This window comes from Lissotriton vulgaris, chromosome 11, assembly GCF_964263255.1.
Source record: "Lissotriton vulgaris chromosome 11, aLisVul1.2, whole genome shotgun sequence".
NCBI lineage: Eukaryota > Metazoa > Chordata > Amphibia > Caudata > Salamandridae > Lissotriton > Lissotriton vulgaris.
The window spans coordinates 199,955,943-199,973,449 of NC_141699.1; the positions used below are offsets into that span (position 1 = coordinate 199,955,943).

Consider the following 17,507-nt stretch of genomic DNA (forward strand, 5'->3'; position numbering starts at 1 on the left):
CCCTGCTTTTAATTGTAAGGAAGAGACAGAGCTACATTCTCTTTTCTTCTGTCCTGCCTATACACCACCTCAGCAGTGCAGGCTCATCCAAATATGTAGGAATCTAGGTTTTGTCCACTGCGCTGTGGCATTGAGAGTCTTAAAGTATGACACGCATGCCCCCATTGTTTTTGCCGTATCTCGTTTTTTAAATTTAATGTGGTATGCACTGCGGACCTTTCTAAGCTAATAATTATGATTGCAGCATTTTAATCCCATTTTTCTTTCATCCTACTCTGGTTTTATTGCCTCAATTTTAACAGTTTTTTGGCAATGCATTTTTGATCATGGTTTTTTAACAGATGAATGTACTGTACCTTAGTACCGGATCGGGACCAGGTCCAAGAAGAGTCAAAAATGCACTTTACTATGGTCAATACGTTTTTAAATGTACACCTTTTTTTATTTGGAACGTCATGTATTATCCATTATTCAATTGTACATATTTCTTGTATTTTTATGACAATGCAATTTTTATGGTCTTTTAGATCGAAATAAAGTTATTGAATGGAATGGATACATAAATATCATGATGCATAAATATTGTTTACAAAAATATCGATTTGCTAAGATAAGTAATATCACTGTGAAAAATATTGTTAATATCATTTACAAAAATATAGTTGTAAAGAATTTAGTTTTTTTAACAATTTTTATGTATTTTAGCTTATATTCTAATTCAATATGTTATTAATTGTTTGTGTAACTGTTGATAATGTTTTTTTAATAGTTTGTACTTTTTAGTTATATATAATGTTAATTTAATTGTTAATTGTACTTTATAGTATTGTAGTGGGTTGTGAGGTTTGGAGGGGGTACAGGGTGGGAAATGTATTAATTATAATTAAATAATAATTCATTTTGAATTAATATTAATTATTTAATTGAAAATTAATTATGTAAATAATACATTTTTTAAGTGAGGTTTTTTGGGTTTGTAGGGGTAAAGGGTGGGAAGTTAATTCAATATAATTGATTAATAATCAACCATTGATTTATTATTAAGTGCTTAATTGATAATTAATTATGTAAATTGTGCAACTATATTTTCAAAATATATTTTAGGTGTGGGTTGTTAAACTTATAGGGGCAAAGGTTGTGAAGTTCATTAATTATAATAAATTAATAATACAATTTTAATTAATTTTGTATTATTCAATTGATCATGAGTTATGTAAATTGTGTAATTATGATATTTTTCAAGTTATATGTTTACGTGCAGGTTGTTTAGTTTGGAGGGGAATAGGTTTGGAAGTTAAGTAATAATTAATTACTAAATAATTATCCATTGTAATTGAACTATTTAATGTATTTATAATTATGTAAATTATTTAATAATTATTGTTTTTCTGTTATAGATCCGGTGAGTTTTGTGTTTGAAGGGGAATAGGGTGTAACGTTATTTATGTAATAATACATACAAAATTAAGTATCATTTATTAAAAATGGTTTCATTTATTACTTATTATGTTAGTTGCATTATACTTTGTTTATTTCAATTATATTTTAATTGTTCGGTGTTATGTTTGTGGGAAAATAGTGTGGCATTTTAATTACATTAAAAATATTAATTTAATTGATAATAATTATTAGAAATTGTAATAATTATGTTTTTTGTTTAGTTTTTTGAATTTATATTTATCATTTTTATATTAAGAATGTTATATGTTATTTGTTTGAAGTGAAGTACTTTCTCTCTAGTGCAGCACAGAGTGGAGTGGGAATAGCAAATTTTACTCCTTCAGAGTCCAACTTTTTCCCTTCAGTTGTAGCTTGGAGTGGGAATTGTAAATGTAATCCCTCTGATGTCCAATGTTTTACCTACTGTTGCACAGACTGGAGTGGGAATAGTAAATTGTACCCCTCTGGTGTCCAACGCTTTTTCTACTGTGACACAGATTGGAGTGTGGATAATACATTTTAACCCTCCGGTGTCCAACTCTTTCCCTACTATTGAACAGACTGGAGTGGGAATAGTAAATTGTACCCCTCCAGAGTCCAACGTCTTTCCCTACTGCTGTCTGTATTGCAGTAGAAATAGTATATTAATTTTTCACTGTTTAAATATATGTGATATTATTATTTGTTTAATTTGATAGTATTTTATAATATTTGTATATACATATCTCTCTTTATATATTACTTTTTAAAAATATTTTTGGTAAATGTATTTTTTCTTTTATGTTTGCATATATATATATATATGTGTGTGTGTTTTATAGTAAAATGATCTTTTTTTAACAATAGTATTACGTTATATATATGTATATATAAACATATCTATTTATTTGTATATTTAGAATAAAATGTAATTACATTTATGTATTTCACATTATAGTAATGTGATACATAAAAATATTTAGTATTTTAACCTATATATTTGGTTTAAAAATCGATATTTTGGTCTTTTTATTGGAGTATTGAACAGTGGTGGAGAGTGGGGTAAAGTATTGTAATGTGGTATACAGTGAAGTGTAATTGATTGGAGTCACATAGGACAGGGTGCAATAAAGTGTCATTGAGTGGTGTGTTATGTTGTAGAGTAGAGTGGCATGGAGTGGAGTAGAGTGGCCTGGCTTAGCGCACAGTGGAGTAAAGTGTCATAGGGACCGATTACGATGGCGGGCGGACAAAGTCCGCCTGCCACAGTAGCGGAATGCGGGACCATCTGCAAAGGGTGCGGCGGTCCCGCACCTGCAATCAGGTTGCCACTGCCACCGTGGCGGTGGCATCCCCTATTCCCAGCACCGCCCGCCACAATGCTGGGAATGCACGATGTGCATTGGCATGCACAAAGTGACAGGCACCTCACAGTGCCTGCCACTTTGTCCATACCAATGCATGTGCACCCCAACACTCTGGGAGCCCGCTACAGGCCCCCAACAGCAAGGGCAGTGAGCTTTTCCATGGCTGCAATGTCGCCATGGAAAGGAGAGTGACCGCCTGCATAGTAATATGGATGGGGGAGTTCTGCAGACACCGCCACCATATTAACCTTGTTTTCTGGCGGAAAAACGGCAGACGGTCTTTCTGTCTGCCGTGGACCCCCCAGCCATCATAATATGGCGACGGGTCTTTGTTGTCTGGATGACGGGCGGATCGCCGGGCCGGCGGTGACCACCGGCAGGGGCGATCCATCCACCATTGTAATCGGCCCCTTAGAGTGGAGTGAACTGTTATACAGTGGAGAGGCATGGCATGTCATAGTGTCTTGGAAAGTGTCGTTGAGTGGAGTAGAGTGTTTTGCCACAGAGTGGATGGTAGTGTTGTAGGCTGGAGTGGCATGGAGTACTGCAGAGTGAGGTACTGTGTGGTAGAGGGGAGTTTTATTGAATGTCGTACGGTTGTGTGGCATAGAGTGGTGTGGTGTAGAGTAGACTAGAGTGCAGTAGTGTGTCATAGAGTTGTGTGCAGTAAAGTGGGTTGGAGTGGTATAGAGGGAACTGCATGGAGTGTCGTACAGTAGAATTGAGTGTTGTACTGTGGCATAGACTGAGCTAGAGCCCTCTACAATTGCATAGACTGGAGTACACTGTTGTACAGTGAAGTGCTATAGAATGGAGTATTGTGTGGTAGAGTGGAGGGGCATACAATGCTGCTGAGTGTTGTAGAACAGAGTAGAGAGGAGTGTAGTTAGGGAGAGTGAAGTAGTATACAGTTGAATAGCATGAAGTGGAGTGGCCTGTAGTGGAGTGGAGTAGAATGTAGTGGCACCCAGTCAAATACTGTTGAGTGGAGTGTGGTACGTGGAGTGACGTGTTGTACAGTGTTGTAGAGTGGAGTGGCACAGAGTGGAATAGCATACAGTGGAGTGGTGTGTCATAGAGTAGAGTGGTTTGTCGTAAAGTGGAGTGGCATGCAGTGTCTTATAGTGGAGTGAACTGTCATAGAGTGGATTTGCATGTCATGGAGTGGAGTGAATTTTCATAGAATGGATTGTTATGTTGCACAGTGCAGTGGAGTGGTGTGCCGTACAGTTGAGTGTTGTGACTTATAGTGGAGTATCATCTTGTACAGTGAAGTTTGAATTGATGTAGTGTGAAAATGGTTGAACAGATGAATTTAGCAGGAATGTAGAATTTGGTGTGCAGGGTAACGCAAGGCAGAGGCTTGAGCTGGCATTTCTCCTGATTTCCCAAGCAACGCAGAGCGACACATAATGGCCTTACTCTACTTGGTATACCGCATTGCCCTTGCCATACCATGCATGACGCATGGGTAATGCAATAAAATGATGAATATGTCCCTTAGTGATATTTTGTGCCATGTAATACTGCATTAACTTTGTGGTAAACCACAGTACATACCGATGACAAGGCAGTATATAATTTGGTTAATGTCTGCCTTTACAAAATTAAAAAATGTAAATATTATTTCTAATACACTTTAGTTGAGTTCTGGGTTAGGGCCTCAAATGTAGGTAAGTAGGTTTTATTAAAGTGATGATGCATAGGGAAGTGTATTTAAATGTTATCTATATATTTTTTGAGATAGTTTATGTAGTAGTGCTGTTTTTCCTAGCAAATACGTTTAAATAAAAAGTTTTTAAGTAGTGCAGTCATTTGTAGGAATTACCCCAGTACTGAATATACTTTTTGTATACTTTTTGTACAGCATTAAACAAACAAAACATTGAAAATACACTGTAGTAGATTATATTTGTAAAATATATTGGATTACAGTATTTTTCAATTATTTTACATATGTTTTTTTTTGAGTGTTTTAAGTACCACAGTACTTCCTAGGTAGTACGCTGGTACCCCAGAATATTTATAAAAACATAGAAACCTATCATTATTTTTCCCAAACAATTACTGCTTCAGTAAAGTGGTAATAGGTAGGGAAAAGTTATAAAACCTAATACTTGTCTACATCTAAACCTCTAACCTAGAACACAGTCAAAATGTGATTAAAGCAACATGGTTGCCTTTAACTTTTGTAAAGGCATCCATTAGTCAATGACTTGTCCTCCCATGTACTGGAAAATTACTGGAACAACAGATATCATTAGGTTTAAATGCTTTATAACATAAAAAATACTTACCCTACTTACCTGTAACAACTAAAAGGATCATCTGCAGACCATAATCTAATAATCCTGCCAAATTTCATGGATATCCGAGTCAGTGTTTGGCCGCAAGCTTTAGTACAAAGTCTGTAAATAAATGCATTCATGTGAAAACGAATTTTGGGACCCCCTTGACCAATCTCTATGAAACGGTGCATCGTCTGCCAATGTATAGAAAGAAATAGGTCTGCAAAATTTCGCAGAGGTTCGTCAAACAGCCACCACATTATTAGCAAGCAAAAATCTGAGGAATTCCTATCTCTGGCAACCCTAACTATAACTACAGAGTGGCTACCACCACTCTGTAATGTTTAGATATATAGATGTGTATATAGTAATTCTTAGTCATTCAATACTATAATCCAGCCTAAACTTGCAGATTATAACTAGCCGCAAATTGACTTTTCTAAATGTCTACACCAAAATAGGACGAGATGATCCTAACTGCATGCTTCTATCCTGTTAGTTGCTAGGTGTTCCACTGTCAATTCTACAAGAAGCCCTGACGCACAGAAAGATTGAAGCCCGGTCGGAAGAGGTAAGATGCAATTACAACTACTAAACTGTTGCATATCAGTCACACCTACAACATGTTATGTGTGGTCTTTGATGTCATAATGTATTAGAGCAAATGTGTAAAATGTGAAGCTTACATTACCAAAGAGGTTCTACCACCACAACCACTACTAACCGCTAGTAATGCATTGTTGAAGATTGTGTGCCACAATATAATATACAGAAATAACAATTGACGTAAATAAATTTAATTTACAAAACTATTGTCCCACTGAATGTAAATGTTCCTTTATTGACTCAAATTGAGCAATCTTTATTTATACTTAAACTTAAATTAGTTTCGCCAATTTTATGTCAGATGGTAGTCTGGTACCACGCCTGGTTGATAAAGTTAGACACCTTAGGGAAGGATGTGGTGCATGAGCAATTTGTTCCAGAATAAGGCTGTAGAATGCACACTGATTTCCCACCTTGTCGCTTATTTTTAAACCTTATCACTATTCATACCATGATATTTGTTAACTATTAACCATGCAGCTCCCTGAATGAATTATAAAGTCCTTCTCAGGGGCTCCTAGGACTTTACAAAAAGACATGTGTCTTGCTTGTGCCCATATTCTTGTATCTTACTCTGTAGCTGGGGGAGAATCAATTGCATTGTTTGATAGCTTTTCTATAGCCTTTTTCTCTAGCCCTTAACATGGTCCCAAAACTCTTTAAGTAGGGCAGTAGTTGATTTTCAGTTTGCAGTGTATTGATTATGCTCTTGACTAATAGTGGCATGTCTTGGTGTTATACATGCTACCCCAAGATGTTAACCTGTAAGGCAGGATGTCAATGGACGGTGAACAATAGTTTTGCCCGCTGTACATACAAACCAGAGTGACTTGCATTCTGTGAGGCTTTTGGGAATAGCAAGGTCTTGATTGCTTTTCTGATTTTTATATAGCTGTTGATTATTCTTATCGCCTTTGGGATCTTCAAGCAGTGCTTACGTTTGTACAGGAAAGGAGCTGCCAATGCATGCAGGAGAAGAGCAATATTTGAACTAAGCTTTCTACTTTGCTGTATAGTTTGAGCTTCAACGGAAGAAGGTAGAGCTCTACACCTTGATTGCTCAGTCTGTGATACAGAGCACTTGGAGGAGATTTTTTTCGCTCCTGTTTAAAGGTGTTGGGCTTTGCAGGCCGGATGATGTCTGTTTTCACCTGTTCAACTCTAGGACTTCTCTGGTAGCCTTTTTCCGGATTAGTTGTAGTTCATTAATTAGTTTTTCTGAAATTCCAATTTGAAGGCCATTTGCATCTTCAAGGCATGGGGGATAGAACAGCTATTGATGCCTAAATCTGTGCGGTTGGCCTAAATAGAGGTAGATACGTGATCTCCAGATAAAGAAAGTGTCTCTGGCTACATTGTTAACGATTGTGTGAAAGTTGGGAGTACAATGTCACACCAAGATTTTTTACCTACTTTGATGTGATGTGCCAATCCTAGTTGAGGTTGGTACTCTATTTGGGGGTCAAAGTGCCACCAAGTTGCATGGTTGAGAAGCTTTATTTGTCTGAACTAAGTTTAGGATGATTCTTTAACATCCATCGGACTACTCTTTAAAGCCTGTCACCTAGGCCGGAAGAACTACGGTCTACATTTTTTCAAGTTTTAAGGTGATATGGGTATCATTTGAATAGTTATAGCTGATGAGCTTGCAGATGTTGACAAGATCAATAAGTGGTGTTAGGCATACGCTAAAGAGTAGGGAAGCATTATCGAGTCCTGAAGCACTGGGCAGAAGTGTGTTAATATAACAATTTGAGCTATGCCATTTAGTTAGGATTTTATCCAGGTGAGGATGGTTCCTTCAATGTCTGTGTCTACTGGTCTTTGTAAGAATAGTGGATGGGCCACAGTTTAGGATATTGATGATGGGTACAGTGCTTTGCCTTCATTCTGATCTGCAGTGTTCTTGGGTTTGCCCAGGTGGAATGCTGATTCAATACTTTGTATTGGTCTGCATTCATTTAACCATCAGGCAGGAGTTTGTTTTGTTTATATGAGTGATTAGAAAATTCAGTATTTTCCATGGGCTTAGCTAGGGACAGACTATTGGATATTTGTTGGTAGCTAGAGAGGTTGGATTTATTGAGTCCCAGCTTCTTTAGTATGGGTTTAATTTAAGATGTTTTCAAGTTGCGTGGGAACTCTTCAGTTGATAGAGAGGTGTTGATGATTACTTAGTTTAACATAGAACAGTAGGTTTAGCATGAGATCATTCTGCTTTTATAGCATCTATTAAATTGTTGGTAGCGCTCATAATTAGCAGGTTGTAGGACTTCAATGTAGACTGTGATTTGAGGGTTGCATTATTTGGCAAGGTTTCATGATGAGGTCATTAAAATGGTCGTAATTTCTTAATCCTAAATAGGAGTACCTATGTACTTCCTCCAGCTCTTCCTCATTTAACCACTAATACCTGCAATACTTAACTCTGCCAAAAGTCATATGATATGATTTTGATTTATATTTAGGAAGTTGGTCAGACTACAAGCTTGTTGCTTGCTTAAGTACCATTGCAAAACTATGCATATCTGATCAAGCAGCTCAGTGTTGTGGGTAGTACACTGGGATTTTCCAGGGCTCAGTGCCCAGCATAAGTTGTTTAGCTTCACACTGACCCTTTATTTCCCTACAATTTGCATGCTTTCTTTTTTTAATCATACAAGTGCTCAGGTCTTTGTATATGGGTTTGGAGTCCTTGTATTGTTGCCTTGGATAGTGATCCTCTTTTCAGCCTAATTCAAGGAAGCATATGATTGATGGAAAGAAAGCCAGTTTTAAAAAAGACCAGTATATAGCAAGTCAATTTTTACAAATGGCCAGTTCTGTTAATTAGTGAGCAGCAAACAGTTTTGCATGGTGGACAAACCCAATCAAGGCCAAGATAATTATATTATTGACTTATATCCATTCCATTCAGATTCAGACAAGCCATTTGAGCTTGGTACCAGAATATCACACCCTAAATATTTTTTGACAAAAATAGCATGTCCTAAATATTATTTACAAACTTTTTGGCCAACTGAAGTTAATATTAGGAAATCTACACCAATGGAGCAGTATATGATAGTTAGGCCACAATACTTATGCCACACAATGTTTATAGTAGCAAACAGTTTAGTGAAAGGGTTTGCAAAACTATGAGCCTTTAATAATGTAAATACTCCATGACAATCTTCTTGTGGAGGGAACCAACACCGAGCCTCTCCATGCTTATGGCACTGCTCGTGTGTTGCAAACTACCTTGCACGTTGTCTGCAGAATAGATGTTCAAACTCTATATTATCGAGTTAGAGCTACACTGGCCCTACTATCCAGTTTGACCACTATAGAGATTTTAGGGGCCTATTTACTAGGAAACTGTTGGAGCGTGGCGTTAAGCCTAAGAAGGCTAATGACGCGCTCAGACAGTCTCCAAACACAGGGATGGCCATATTCATAAGAATAGGGTGCACCCCTGCCTTTCCATTAGCGCTTAGGGTCCCCCTTCCATCAAATAAACAATCAAGAATGGCGAATTGGAACTTCCATGTGTGCTGTATTATGCAGAACACATAGAAGTTGCAAATCGTCATTTGTTTGTGTATGTGCAGGAAGGGACAACTTAGCATTTCTCCTCCTTTTGGCAATGTTTCTGGGTCAAAATTTTGGTGCTGCCTCCTATTTACGCCCACCACAACACCCATTGCCCACTCTTTTCACGCAAAGTATATCGTGAAAGGGTGCCTTATTTACAAGGCGGGATTAGGCCACGGTAAGTGGCTTAACACTGCCTTGTAAATAATGCAAAGCCCCTATCGCCACAGAAACATCGATAAAAGTGACGTTCCTGTGGCGATAGGGGCTTGTAAATATGACAGTGAGTGCCTTTACTAGTGGTTCTAATTCAATAATAAAAAAGAGCCATAAATTCCGACTTTTTATTTCTTTAACAAGTGTAAGGAATTTTTGGGGATTGCAGCACTGGTTGTGACATCCTGTCTGGAACATGACTAACACAAGACTTCCAGCTGGCCATTTGCAGGCTCGAAGAGCAGTTTAACTACAGGCCTACCTTTTCCTTTTAAAACAACTGCAAGGTCTGACTTCCCCCTTATATAGGTATAAATCACCCCTATGGCAGGCCTATTAAGGCATAAGACAGGGTGCAACATTTTCCACAGGCAGAACATGTAACTTTAGATGTTTTAACAGTTAAAATACGGAACTGTCGTTTTTACTGTGAAAAAGCTTGGCTGACCAATTGGCTAGCACAAAGTTACATGCTGACCCCTCAGCTGTGCTAACTCTGGAACGGTGCAACCAAAGTGGGTCACCCAAGGTATCTAACATCTCATTACATCAAGCCCGGCTTGCTTCTTAGGTCAAAAGTATTGTAACCCGCTGCAGTGTGCAACTTTAGCAATGTTGCCACTTGGTTGCCTTCAGGCCCCTGTGCCCATACTGGCTGCAGTCGGGGTCCTGTAGCTGAGTCAGCTTTCTGCTCTCATGGACCCTCCTAGGGAGATGTGCTGGCCATTCCCAGGAATTGTACAATAGGGGCCTGTTCTAGAAAGAGGTGTAACCTCGCTTCTGCAGGAAGCCACAAAAGGTGTTGGCCAAAAAAGGTGAGCTTCAAACGAGAATCTCACATACATGAAGTTTGAACTAAAATACACATAAAAACGAGAGACAAAAACAAGTGACAACTTTAAATCATCATAGCCAAGTTAATTTGAATTAATCAATGTTATTGAAGTATGTGAATTCTTTTGTGATTAGACTTCACAGTTCCTCGAATTTAACAATAAAAAACAGAAGCATTGACTTGTTTCGGTGGGCAATATTCATTTAAACCACCTTCTTCAGGATTCTTAATCTTAATGTCTCTCTCAATTATACCTTAATTTAGTATATGCCTGTATTAAAAGAAAATATATACCACAATATTGTATCACTCACACCGTAAAACAAGAGGATACACATTACTTTCATGACAGCCTAAACATTTCTAAAAAGACTTTCAGTATCCATTATATACGGGGTATCAGCTACATGCATCAAGGTATTTAGGAGTCGCAAACGGTGCAAATCAGTAAATTCGGCCGTTTGCGACTCCTAAATATCTTTTGTGGATGCATCAAACATTTTTCGGAAAATCGCTATTTTTAGCGAATTCCAAAAATGCGATTGCTTTTAAGGAATCACAAATATGTGATTCCTTAAAAGCAATGCATGATTGCATTTTAAATTGCGAATTCGCAATTAGGGGGTGCAAATTACCACGAGGTTGAACCTCGTGGTAATTTGCGAAAAAGTTTAAAAATGCTTAAAATTGCATTTTAAACACTGTAATGTTACAGACACGCATGTCCTTAGGACATGTGTGTGTGAAACATGCACTTAAAAATGCATTTCAGGGGTGCAGGGGGGGGGTCATTTGGACAATTTTTACCGAATCGCAAGGATTATGCGAATTCTAAATTGCGATTTCGCAATTCCAATTGATTCCTATGGGCCAAAAGGCCCATAGGAATCAATGGGAAGGCATTGACATTCTGTGAATTTCTATTTGCGATTCGCAAAATGTTAATGTATTTCATAGGTGCAGGGGGGGGTCCAAATGACCTCCCCTGCACCCCTGAAATGCATTTTTAAGTGCATGTTTCACACACACATGTCCTAAGGACATGTGTGTCTGGTACGGGTAGAATAAGTAGTCTACGTTTCGACCCTGTGTTGGGTAGGGAAAGTTACCCTTACATAACGGGTCTTCCTCAGGACAGAAGGTTGGAGTGGGCAGATTGCCTCCAGGACCCCATTGTCGGGTTTCCCTGGAACCTCGTGTAAACTTGCTATTACAATCGTCTGTGCTCTAGGTTGGTGTCACGACTCAAGGTGTAGTTTGGTAGGTGGTAAAAATATCAGTGCTAAGGACGACTGTTCGTCTGAACAAAAACGGGAGACTCGGCAGATAGCTCAGAGTACCTCTGGACGGCAAATATTGCACAGGAATATTGCTCTAATTTGTGCCCTTGTTTTGTATCTCTTGCTCTGCTCCGTGCCTCTGCCACCTAGTTTTCTTTCTTTTTCTCCCCAGCAATCATTTCCCACTCTCTCACCTACCACACCCACTGCAACACTGCCCACCACCCCCTGTACTCCTCTCTGCTCCCAAGACCTATTTATTGGTGGCTGCAGGGCGGACCAGCCATTAGGCAAGTTCCGCCTTGCCCTAGGACTTACTTGTGAGACTCAGCTCCAGGGCTATGTCTCCCTCCAGGTCAAGCTCTCTCTCTCTCTCTCACTCCTCCTCAGGATTGCTCTGTGCTTTGTTCCTTACATCTGTGCTGTGATTTGCGCTATCTCTCTCTAGTACCCTCTGTTCTTATGACTTTCTTCTTCTCTAGCCCTGTGTTCTGCAGTCTCAACTGTTATTATGCATGTGTGCTTTTTTTGTGACATCTGTCTGTTTGCGACATTTGTCGTTTTGTGTCTCTTGCTACGTTTCTGAGCTTTTTTCTGCAGTTTTATGCCTCTTGTTTCATGCCTCATTGTGCCCTTTGTTTTATGCCTCCTCGCTCTGCTCCGTGCCTCTGCTGCCTAATTTCTTGCTCTTTTTTCTGCCTCAGCACTTCTTTTGCATATCTTCCACTATCCCTCTTCCTGTCCCCCTAGCAAAAGCCTTCCAACACCCTCAGTGCTCTTCCGGGACCAACCTATTGGCGACTGCAGTGCAGACGCACCACTGGAGTACAGAAGGCGTGATGAAGGGAAGCCCATCTGCACCCGTCCATGCCTGGTCTGCACACACCGCCAAGAAGTCTGGTCCTTCTCCCACCATCTCTTACTCTGCTGCAAACTCCTCTCCCTCAACTCCATCCGCACTCTACTTCTGCACCATACAACACTCAAGGGACATTCTCTCGAGCTTCCAGAAAACACTCATGCATCTCCTCACTCTCCCGACTCCTTCACTGACAACATCCATCACAGCCCTCTCTCAATCACACACAGACCACCTTCTCACTCACCAAAGACACCACAGAGATCTGGGCCCCACACGACCACAGCCAGGACCAGTTCATTCTCACAAAAATATGACTGCCCAGGGCCTTTACACCGTACATCACCACAGCCATTCCCACTGGCTACAAGATCCCCAGACACGACCATCGGCAGAGTCGCCATCACTTTCAAAGACACCATCAGCTGTACCACACACACACTCACCTGCTACTTGGAACAACTCACGTTCAAACTACACCTCACTGCACACTTCAGTCTACTCCGAACCCTAATTTCCAGACAACCAGGACCTTGCACCAACTTCGCCAGCAACATTATGGACTTGGTCACACCCCTAATCATAGACTTAAGCACCTTCATCCTCCTCCGAGAACTAAGATTTCACCCATAAGATCACACTGACCCAAACTCGACATCCCTTGTAGAATAATCAGCAACCTTGGCCTATTTTAGCACTTTACCTGACCCACTCATGCACTGGACATCTCCTAGACCCCAATTTTGACCTCCTCAGCAACATCACAGTCGGCAAGTCATTACTGAGGACTCGGACAGACCATGACCTACTCAGTTTCAGCATCACTGTCCCAAAATATCTCAGACCTAGTACCACCACCATGTCCTACAAGCTGGGCTGGTAAAAAAATCCCAGAAGAGAATTAGACTTCCGGCCTTTCCAAGCACCAGCCTGATAACACCAGCAGTCTGCCAAAAGCTGTCAGAAACTTCAGCAGCTAGAAATCTGTATGCGCCTACACCCTGGCTCCTCTCAAGCACAACACAACTGCAAGAACCTGCCCAAAAGCCAGTGGTATACAGAGGAACTCAGGCTGAGGAAACGTCACTGCAAGCATCTGGATCGCCGGTGGAGAATGAGCCAAGTCACCTCAGACAAAGACATCTTCAAATCCGTAATGAGATGTTACCACCAACAGATCCGGAACACCAAGTGCCCAACACTATGCCAGCACTAACAGCATGCCAGCACTAACAGCAGTAAGGAAATCTTTGCCATCATTTTCCCGTATCTGCAGCCATCTCCAACAATATCACCCCCTCACGAGACCTCTGCAACAAGCTCTTGAAATAATCCTTCTATAATAATATCACCTCCATATTCGACTCTCAACCTGACCTCCTCACTCTCACAACTCAGCGTCTTATCTTAGAAGTAAAATGGAGCCTGGCATAAGGGCCAGTCGTCACCACAAATTTGAGTTCTGCTACCATGAAGTCCATCTACTCGGGGCCCCAGCTCACCCATGCCAATACCACTCCTTCATCGAAAGACTCCTACCTATCAGTGAATCACTCACACTCATTCTTAACGACTCCTTTAACTCAGTCACATTCCCTGATGCCTGGAAACACGCCCTGTCAATCCCCGGCTCAAGAAAACCTCTGCTTAAACACCGCGCTTGCCAGCTACACACCGATATCCCTCCTACCATACCTGGCCGGGGTCTTAGATGAGCTTGTCAACAGATGCCTCATCGATCACATCAGAAAACACCAACTCCTCGACACCATGCAGACTGGCTTTTGCTCCAAACACCGTACAGAAACAGAACTGATCATCACCACTCATCACCACTGCAGATGAACTTCGCTTGATACTTGACAGAGGAGATATGGCGACAATCATCATTGTGACCTCTCTGCAGCATTTGGCACGGTCTCACACCCGATTCTCATCCGAAACAACATGAGTTTGGCCTCTAAGGACCCATGCGCCACTGCTCCATCCTGACAGATAGAACCTAGGCTGTCATCCTAGCGCCTTACTCTTTGGAAGCCTGCAAATGTATCTGTGGAGTGCCTCAGCGTATGTCCCTCAGCCCCACTGCATGATCCCTCTGGCCAATGTCATCCTCCCACATGATATCAACATTCTCTGCTACTTTGACAACACACATCACAAACTCTCACTCTTAGACATTACCCCAACCCAAGTAACAAGCTAATCTCCTGTATCACTGAAGTCGCCAATTGGGTAAAATTCAACTGTCAACACCCACAGAACAGAAGTAGTGATCTTTTGCAAGAACACCTTGCCATGGGGATCCAACTGGTGGCCAATGGAACTCGGCCCCACATCCATCCCGAGCACCCATGAGAAGTATCTGGGGATCATCAATGACAACAAACTGGACATGACCACACAGATCAACCCCGTCACAGTGTCTGCTTCCACACCCTAAAGTCACTTAGGAAGATCTTCCGATGGATCCCAAGCAAAATCATAGAAAGCGGTCACCAAAGCTGCTGTCACCAGCAAGCTGGATTACAGGAACACCCCCTACACCGGAAATAGCAGTCAACTCACCAAAAGACTACAAACCATCCAGAACGTGGAAGCAGACTTATCATCAACCTCCCAAGCAGAACTCACATCACACAGCACCTCAGAGAGCTCCACTGGCCCCGATACACAAACAAGCTCAGTTTGAACTCCTCACTCACACATTCAAGGCACTACACAATTTATGCCCACCTACCTGAACAGTTGCATTTCATTCCACCAACCGCCCAGAGATCTCCACTGTACAAGGATTTCTACTAGCACACATCCCATGAAAACACAGAAACAGGTCTGAAAGCCGAGCCATCTCGTACATCAATCCTAAAGCATGGAACAACCTTCCACAATGAATCAGAGCCACCTCCTCTCATTTTGGATTCTGCATGAAGCTGAAGCCCTGTCTTTTCAATTAACCTCCACTGCCACAGGCTGTGCTAGGCAAACACACCTACTCAACATCAGATTACCTTTGTGGGGGATTTTTCACTTTACAAATACACAAAATATAACATAACCAAAGGAAAATCATCCAGGTGTGTGATATTCACCTCCCTCTTATAACATATATATTTGTAGAATTTCTTTTATGACTTGGACCCATATCACCTCTTCAAATTATAGACATAATGTTCCCTCCTTAATGCAGTGAACATCAGATTTTCTTTTTTATTTGATAACATTCTTAAAGACCTGCCTACTTTAAATCTTCACTCACCAGTTCTCCCTGCTATTCGTATACCTATCCCGCCTCACCAGGCTGCCCTCATTTTCGTATTTCTACCACATGCTTTTTTACGTTGATTATCCTACTTAGGCCCTGTTTATGAGTTTGGTGGTCTGGCTGCCGGGCCGCCAAGCTGGCAGCATCTCGACTGTTGTATTAGGATACTACTGCTAGGCTGGGGGTGTGTCGTCGACGGCATGCTTTGGCTCATAAAGAGAGTCTGATGCACATGCCAACGCAGTGCAGCGCCACTTGCAAGTCGGGAACGCTGGTTTCATGCACCATGTAGTCAATGGCACACAGTGCGCGCACAACAGTGCTAACATAGGTGGCACAATATGTGCCCCCAGCCAAAATTCCCAATGGGCTAAAATGCCCTTGGGCCCTATTTTGCCCCTCGTCTTTCCCCCGACCTTTTCATGGCGGGGTCCTGCGCAATAAAAAGGTTGGCAGAAAGGCAGGTTGTGATCACCACGGTGGTACAGGCATTGGCACCGCCTCTATAGACTGCCACTTTCCACGCTGCTGCCACCACAGGATCCAAGATCGTGGAGGTGGTCTTGTGGCACACCGACCACACTCCCGGTAATCAGGCGGTCAGACTTCCGAGGGAGCAGCGGTCGAACCGGTAACAATGGTGCAGCAGTCCTAAGACTGCCGTACTCCTCATCATCAAAATAACTTTCATATTCAGGCCCTGAGTCTAATGAAACTGGTTTCAGACCGAACACACTCTCCCACTTGATTTCTTTCAACTTGATGGCATCCCCCTGAGTCAAAGACCCATACATTGGGGGAGATCACCATTCTCCACTTGATCATAAAAATGTGGCTAAATATGCCAAAGTTTTCGTCTTCGGTGAATTATACTTCAGAAGAAAATAATAATGATTTTCCAACAACCCAGAATTGGAGCTAGGAATTGTTTGGTCACAGAGAGATTCACCATACTGTAGAAGGAATGTGAGAAGCCACTAATTAAGGCCTTCCCACATACATCTATCAATTTGGTTTCAAAACTTACGTCGTGGTTATACTAGCCATTGTTATGTTTCATGATTTGTGGGATTTTCAGCAACTTATCGCAACATCTTGGTGCAGACATTTCCATTAAATATTACAACATTTTACCATATTGAATATTGAGATTGCCACTAAATACGACAACTTTAGCACATTAAGTGGGGTTCCATATTGGCCACTCCACTATTATGTCTATTCCTTGTGAGATAGAAACATTTACCCATATTTGCCTATTATACATTACTAGTATGTAATACCTGAGATAATATCCAACACTTTAGTTGTACCAACCAAGAGATCGCCCGTCGAACAACTAGTCTCACCTTGAATTGACCAGCCAAGTTTCTTTTACCAATGTTAGAGACCAATGTTAGCGGCATAATACATTTGTTTCTTGCACTAGCCCCACTAGCCACAACCATTTATCATGTCACTATTCAAATCAAACATTTGTCCACTATTTATTCAAAAGAGATTCCACAATAGTCAGGGCCTTGACTTGTAAGTTTGCAGAAAAAAGAACATTGTACAAGAGTTTACCCAGAAACACGAATGTAAGTAATAGGAGCCATGCGAGTTCACTGAACAGACCTTAAGTGTATTGAAGACGGGATTGAGACCCTGGGGAAGGTTTACCATGTGGAACCCATAACAAGAGACAGGTATTGACTTTAGTAGGATATGATGAAGACCTTCTTTTTTATGACTACAAAATATAACAATGTCTAAGCTTATTAGTGAGCTCAAGACATTGTAATTTGTATAATTTTAAA

The 17,507-nt window shown here is 40.9% G+C and overlaps 1 protein-coding gene across 1 annotated transcript in view; it reads left to right on the top strand.

Moving 5' to 3' along the window:
• Positions 1 to 17,507, top strand: part of MYO1H (myosin IH) — a 655,926-nt gene that overhangs the window by 140,800 nt on the left and 497,619 nt on the right. Inside the window, exon 8 of the mRNA XM_086943103.1 lies at positions 5,574 to 5,645. Coding sequence (XP_086799229.1) covers positions 5,574 to 5,645 — 72 coding nt within the window. The remainder of the gene's footprint in view (positions 1 to 5,573; positions 5,646 to 17,507) is intronic.